At 37.4% G+C, this 7876-nt stretch overlaps 1 protein-coding gene across 1 annotated transcript; it reads right to left on the reverse strand.

Moving 5' to 3' along the window:
* Window positions 1-3609: 3609 nt before the first annotated feature.
* Window positions 3610-4634, reverse strand: LOC134648543 (uncharacterized). The gene is made up of 3 exons (XM_063503063.1): window positions 4500-4634; window positions 4199-4275; window positions 3610-3830 (listed from the first exon to the last, which is right to left on the reverse strand). Exons 1-3 carry the CDS (start codon window positions 4579-4581, stop codon window positions 3630-3632), a joined length of 360 nt encoding a protein of 119 aa, XP_063359133.1. The 5' UTR covers window positions 4582-4634; the 3' UTR covers window positions 3610-3629.
* Window positions 4635-7876: the final 3242 nt, after the last annotated feature.

The following is a 7876-nucleotide window of genomic DNA, read 5'->3' on the forward strand; positions in this document are numbered from 1 at the left end:
TTTACTGTAACAAGTGAAGGTACTAATATATAGCTCCAGTTATCGTCTAACATAAAACATTAGTCTATTTAAATGCCCTAACATTGAGTTGGCACGGCATCTTTGTCAGCGGTAAATCTACAGCGTAAGAGCGTTTATTGCCTGGCAACCGCAGCACTAAGTGCACGTCCACAACGAATGTGGCCGCGACGGCGGAGTTGCAAAATAATGGCGACGGCGGAATGAGTAAACTTTTCTTTGTACGAAATACTTGTGTGTTTTTTAGACCAAGAAAACAGTGACAAATCTAGGAAAAATGTGTTGTTACCTAGATATTCTTATCGAAATATGTATATTATACATTTTTTTACAACAGTTACATTATTAAGTATAGGTATTGACAGACAACACACAGCTTTTAAGCTGTAAGTAAGTTTTAACTTTGAAGAGATAATGGTTGTCTGGTTTAGTTTGTTTTTGAGCGATAAAACCACCTGTTGTTTACCCCTAATTGTTCTGCTGTTTTCTTTCTATTATTGTTTTCTTTTATTGAGGTGCAATAAAAAGTATAATGTATTTGCATTTGAAGATAAGACCTTGAAATTTATAACACACAGGTAAAGGTTGTCTGGAAAAGATCGCTTTTTATAGCCTATAGGATAATAATTAAGATAGTTAATAGGATAGTAAGTGTTGTTATACCTATCGAGTAAAGGCTTACAATGATTTAAACATTGTTAACTCACAAACTCCAATTAAATAAGAATAAAGCAATTTAATTACACTTGAACTGTAAAAAACGCTAATAAAATAAATTACTCCAAAGCACTGAAACGCGTACATTAAGAATATTTACCGCATAAAGTTAGGGTAAAGACGAGATATACGGGGTGGGTAATGGCGCTGATTTAGGGGTGCCGCTTGACGGCTCAGGGGCAGGAATAGGTGGTTTTACCCTAAGGGTTCCTTGATTTAAGGTCCATTGCTAGGGATTTCGAATGTGTGAGTCATCTTAATTAGCCTTTAATTTTCTGTGGGGTATTTCATCCAGAAGAGAGTTGAAGAAACTGCCATAGGGATCATCATCCGACGATATAAAATAAGTAAAATGTGTCATCTATTCCAGTTTATAGTCTTTTTTATACTACGACCTACGTCGGTAGCAAATAAGGATACATAGTAAGCAGTCACCGTAGCCTATGGACGCCTGCGACCTCAGATCATAGAAGATGATCTGAGCCTGCGACTCTAGAGGTGTTACATGCGCGTTGCCAACCCTAACACGTCGCACCCTCGTTGAGCTCTGGCAACCTTACTCACCGGCAGGAACACAACACTATGAGTAGGGTCTAGTTTCATTTGGCTAGTTGACATAGTTATTTGGCGAGTAGACGTAATCTTTGAATAAATAGTTAACATGAACATGTTAATTTTATCGTCAAACACCTGTCCCGTTTTTGTTTCAATTTCCTGCTCCGAATTTAAAAGTTGCACCAGGACAACGTTAAATGTTATACAGATTCAATGAAAACCAATTTGGTGGAGTATGAAAGTATTTTGTTTTTAAATTGCTTTGTTCGCGGCTCGGCGTGTGTCAGTTTTTAACGTGTTTTATTTTATAAAATGGCTGGTTGTTTTTTTGTTGAAAAATGGGAACGTGAGGTGCAATGGGTGAATAAAAATTTATGATTGTTTCATTGGTATACCTACAGTGAAAGTAGGACGTCAAATCAGCTCTCATAATAAATATATGTATAAATATTTTGGAACAAAGTTCTAACCATGTCAGTAATGCGGCTCCGAACTTATCGGCGGCACTCATTTTTTATTGAGGTACCTAATTGATAGTGACAGCGCTCGCATCGATGCCGCAGCAGTTTTGTTGCAACAACAATTCAAGTACATTTGTCATACGGTTGTCACTTTAACTCGCCAAAACATTATTTGCGCGGGGTGTTGTATAAGTTCATTTGCAAAGATTTCATCTCGTTTATTACGCAGAGCACCCCAAGCACATGATTGGCGCGACAGTATCTCGCGGCGAGATAGACTACCCGTCTTTTTCTAACTATGTTAATAAAAGAGGGACGGGTAGTCTATATCGCCGCGAGACATTGTCGCGCCAATCATGAGCCAGCCCGGCAGATAAAAAACCTATTGAAATAGATACAGTAGTCGTAACAAGAAAATGCCAACTCCTAAAAATGACGAAATGGAATCCTACAAACCTAAACGCTTCTTTCGTTTGACCCAAAATACAGTGGCAGGAAAAATGTTTCGTGTGACACTTTAGTAAGTAGTTTTATTTCGATTCTGATCTGAAAGCATTTGTTTCTGTAATTATTATAAAAACTTCTACAATCAATGCCAATGAGCATGCAGCGATTAATTTAGAGCAAAGCATTGACTAAAATTATAAAATTTTCCAATAGGTGGAGTAGGCATTATATAAAATGCTCGGGCATTTATTTGAATACTAATTATCAAATTGCCCAAAAGGTGATGGACATTATGTAAAATGCCGGGGCAATTCAATTATTTGAATAGTCATTATCAAATTAATATTGAATATCAAATATTATTTAATAAATAGCAAAAATTGCTATTCAAATAATTAAATTGCCCGGGCATTTTACATAATGCCTATCACCTATATATGTATATTGGGCAATTTGATAATTACTAATTGTTAAATACCTAGCCATCTCATATTGGTCATTTTTCATAATGCCCGGGCACTATGAAAAATGCCCGATTTATGACTTGGTCCATAACATATACACAATTTTGCGAGTCTCCTTTAAAACTTGAATGTCTGTCAGGTACTTGCCTATAGCTAAACCAAGTCACATAGTTGCAGTGTCGCAGCCAAAAAGGCGTTTGTTACTAAAACAAGTTCAATTTCAGAAAACATTGTACGACATTTTAGTCTCTCGGTATATGCGGTCAAGAATACACCTTTTTTAGATTTGTCGGGTTACTCGAGCCCGGGGTGTTTATCTAATGGCGACTGTACCTTATGTCCTTCCAATAAAGTTTAAAATCGATAGGTAAATATATTGTGTCAATGCTTGCTAAGGCACCAGACCGGAAAGTTGGCAACAAAAAGTAGTACGTTTTATGTTTCTTCACGAAACTGTTAACGAGTTTTTCAGGTTTATATTGGCTTCAAGTGATTTTAGGAAGATATAGTTTTTAAAGACGTTTTTTCCGCGTTTTACAGATAATATTGTAATTGTTTCAATTTGCTAGAATGTTGTATTCTATATTCATGTTGTATCATAGGTATATGGTGAATTGGTAGAGTATGGTCAATGGTCACACTGTTACATGTAAGAACGCAGACGGCGTCCAAGACATATTTATCCTGAGGCCGAACTACTCAGTATTCTTCAATGTACTATCTAACATATTGTTGTTGTTTTGTTGGCTGGTAGAGAATGCCATTTCGCACTAAGTCCGCCGTTCGTACATTGTAGAATATATTTTGTATAATCGTGGTTAAATTTAAATAAATAAAATAATATAACTTGCTGTCTACGAAATCACGCTTTAATCAAAAGAATTCGGAGACATTTTATAACATTAACACCTATTTTTTAAACATCATTATCTTAATATAAGTAATTATCAACTATAAGGGTGTCCAACTAAGGCCACATCACCAAATAGTCTTCAATATACTTTGTTACATTAACAGTGGACCCCTGAGGGCACTCGTCTTCATAACACGCGATGGTCACTTGTGAGAACTGCGTCGGCGTCGCCACCTCTATTACCGGCGGCGGCGCGTTCGGATCTTTATTGCAGGCAGTTATCTTCTCGCCCACTGTATCTGTTATGTAGTAGGTCTATTAATCAAAAAAGATTATAGGTATTGGTACAGTCAATAAATATAGGTACGTTTATTTTAAAACTCAACCGCTTCATACAATAGACATTGAAATAAAAAAATAATGATTATTATTAAAATAAAGTAAAAAATGCTGCAAGTAAGCAATTGCCGTTGCCCATGAATATCTGCAACTCCAGAGGGGTTGCAAGTGTGTTGCTGGTATTTAAGACGGGAGTAACTATGCTTTTTTTTAAGAAATTGAGGTCGTATCAGTGCAAAAATACCGCAGGCAGATAGACTAGCTATGTTTTAGCTACGTTGCTAGTTTTCTTATATATTTGTAATTGATTGTGTTTTACATATGTATACATATATACATGTTACCTTAGGAAGATAAACGACATCTCCTCCAGGAGCAGCATCATATACTTTCCAGCCGGTATCCGTTTTCGTTACGTAACCTGAGAACACCAGAAAAACAATAACTACATATCGCAGAAGTTTTTTTATGATAGAAGGTAGACGAGCAGATGAATCGCCATATAGTAAGCAATTACAGCCGGTCACGACATTGCGCAACCGGCGGCGGCGGCGGCGGCGGCAACCATAGGTGAGAACGATAGGTCCGATCGCTGTGCTCGCTCCAACCTATGGTTGCCGCAAGGTAAGATGGCCTCGCATTTACCTATCATCTTTGTGCTGCATTCGGCGTCGGCGGCGGCGAGCAGCGCGCCGAGCGCGAGCAGCGAGCGGGCGAGCGGTGACATGGCGGCGGCGGCGGCGGCGGGGACCAAACTATACCATAACACTAAATATTTTAAATACTAACCATCCACTCTCTCTGCTTTTCGCTAATTAAGTAATTTATATTTTGTATAATATTGATTCGTTACAAATAATTGATCTCGTAATGGACTAGTTACTTGCTGATAAATACGCCTTAATTAGTCAGTTCCCTCACGATGCTCATCAAAACGCCTAGGACATATTTCATAATTACTCGTTGCCAACGGTCTTCTCTTCTGTTCTGCGCTCTAATGTTTGCCATCTGTATTTCAACAAACACGCAAGCTTCTTATATCACAGTTCCTTAAGCACCACGCAAAATAGCACCTTAATAACTCACAAGAGAGCTTAATTTAGCAAAAACCTTTTATAAAAAAGAGTGCATCAATTTGCTTTCACAGTCAATAACTGTTCGACGTCCTTAGCTCGTTCAAAACAGCCAGCATACGCTAAAATTAACTTTATTCCCTTCTAATAAAGACTTTATCAACCGCAAAAAACGGTAAAGACTATATTATTTAGCATTTGATTACAACAGCTATTTAAAGCGATTATCGACTCTGTATCCTTGTGTTAAGCGTGTTAAAGGTTGCAAAAGGGCTGGTCACAGTGTGAACAGCCAAATCACTGTCATGTCATAAATCTCAGGCCACACTTCGTTACTGCAGCGTACGGTGACTATGAGTTGAGTATTACGGGAGACAGTTTGTATGACATGATTGACAGAATTACAATGCCATTTTTGCTCGGAAAATGGAGTCGAGTGTGCGACTGATGTGGGATTAGGCGCAGTCTTTTATCTTCTCGTAGGGTATACCTACATTACCTAAAGCAAATATCTATGAGGCGAAAACACTAAAATTATGTTGGTATAGAATATCTTTACTATAAGAATTATTGACAAACCTGTCAAATATTCAATGTTAAAAAAATAACTTGATCTAAAATTTTAAAATCGCAAATTTAATCTTATTTTTATTCCACTTTAACACAGTAAACGACACACCAAAATGGTCACCAAAATAATGATCTTTATTGGTAGTAAAATAGTTGTAAATGGATTGTGTTGTGGACACAATCCTGGAGGTCTAAATAAGTAATCGGCCTAACTAACGAATTGATTACATTTTACAAGCTTTTAACTTACACTGAATTCCTTCAATGACAATGCTGAGCTGATCTAATGATAGATACAGTATGTATGGTCATAGGAACTCTTGTCTTAAATCATCGCAACCTTATTTATGCTCCCAAAGATTGCGATTCGTTCGTAGAGGGGTAACATAATGTGTGCTACGTATTTATCTGTAGCAAGAGCTACGAGGCCTACGAGCTCAAGCATGTGGCTAACATTCAAGTAAATCTGGTCAAGCAAATCTTGTCAGTAAAAAAAGGCGCGAAATTCATATTTTCTATGGGACGATGTCCCTTCGCGCCTATATTTTTCTAATTTGCCGCCTTTTTCTACTGTCAAGATCTGCTTGACCAAGTATATTAAGAAGCCTTCTAACCTGAAATTTTAAAAAATAACACTTTATTATTCCAGAATATCCCTTCAGCCTCCCGACTCATTGTCACCCTCCAACCCGATGCTTCATCAACCTGTCAATTTTATCGAAAAATTGCATTTTTTGCCTTTATTTACTGATGTTACCTGTTACTCGTTCAATATCCGTCCATTGGTCATAAATCAAAGCTAGTACCATCATAACTGAAGCCAATTCTGTTTTAGGAATTGGATCTTATTTTGATCACCTGACATATCTTAACCTATTTAATAATATTATATACCTGTAGACTGTTGTGTTGTTATGTAATTTAGATATAAATAGTTGTAAATATGAAATACTGTAATCGACGTGTAAAACTATGTTTTATAAAGGAATAAATGAAATGAAATTATAATATAATTATGATTGAGCCCGACGCAGATTTAACAACTTGTTATGTGTTGTTGTGTTGTAACTAATACGTTTGTATGGAGAACTGAGCTTGCCGCGGACTGTTAGAGCCACCTGCACCAATCCACTAATCCGGGGTTAACCCGTTAACCCCAGTGTCAAATTGTACTGGGTAACCATGGTAACTCCAGGTTAGTGAATGGTGCAAATGGTTTTTAAGAAGCTACAATTATAACAAAAAAGAATAAGACAAGTGTACAAAGGCGAACTTATCCATAACAGGTCTCTTGCAGTTAATCTAAGCTAGGCATAATTTCTAAGAAAGTTACATGCCTGCGATAGACCAGTTACAATACAGACTTGCAAGAGTAACCGGGCATCTTGGAACTCTTGACGGCATTGTTCCTTCAACATCAGAAGCCGATGCGATAACATCGACTGTCTCCATCCAGCCAGACGAAGCCTGCAAGACTGATTAAGGCGATGCTTCTTAATACGAGTAATTTTTTTTTAGCATCTTTATTACATGTCTCTGTTTCCGATGTAATTATGAAGAAATAAACGTATAAGTAAATACTTATGCAGTTATTTTCTTAAAACTTTAATGCTCGAAAATAAATCAGTCGTGTTTCAATTTCAAGTTTGAGTACCATCTGTAACAGGATATTTATGTTTCTTCTACATAATAAATAGCCTATAATCTAAATTTTTAATTTTATATGAATTTCTGAATAAAACTTTTTGTGACAAATGCATTTATATTTCACACTAATTGTTATAAATGTTTGTTTTAGCACTCATTTCTTTCCATTTCGTAATGCACAGTATCATTTTATAAACGTTTTGTCTGTTTTTTTGCTAACGATTAATTAAATTGACCATTGAATGTTGTATTATTTTTAGACAGATGTTTTCGGTACTTGTGAATAAAAACGTTTTAGTGCAGCGAGATGCAATAAAAGTTTCGGAGGGCTCACCCTTAAACCCCAAGACGCTCCGATAAGCCCCCGTCCACTGTCGGCGATGCTCCGCGATAGATCCAGACATGCAGCAGTGCATGCAGTCGTGCAGCTTCAGACATGTTTCCGACAGACGAGGGGGTTCATGTCCCTTCTCAACTGTAGAAGTCTGGACATTTGTGATAATTACAAAGAAAACAGAACTACAGAAAAGCTTATTAGTGTTAAGGATGACTATGCTAGAACGGTCCGGGTCCGGGCCCAGGCGCCCGATACTTTTGCTAGAAAGCCACTTCAAAGCCTCGGTCATCACGTGACGCTATCTATAGAAGATGAAGTAGGCGTCAGAAACCTCGGCCGGCGGGAATAAGTAATAGTATTACCTCGGCCCGTACCCGGACCATTCTAGCGTTAAC

The sequence above is a fragment of the Cydia amplana genome, chromosome 5 (genome assembly GCF_948474715.1).
Source record: "Cydia amplana chromosome 5, ilCydAmpl1.1, whole genome shotgun sequence".
NCBI lineage: Eukaryota > Metazoa > Arthropoda > Insecta > Lepidoptera > Tortricidae > Cydia > Cydia amplana.

Excerpts from the sequence above, each read along its gene's own strand:
- LOC134648543 (XM_063503063.1), bottom strand. The coding sequence starts at position 4,581 with ATGTCACCGCTCGCCCGCTCGCTGCTCGCGCTCGGCGCGCTGCTCGCC. Across the intron at positions 4,276-4,499 it reads ATGCAGCACAAAGATGATAG|GTTACGTAACGAAAACGGAT; the intron begins GTAAATGCGAGG and ends TGGTGTTCTCAG. Across the intron at positions 3,831-4,198 it reads ATGTCGTTTATCTTCCTAAG|ACCTACTACATAACAGATAC; the intron begins GTAACATGTATA and ends TTTGATTAATAG.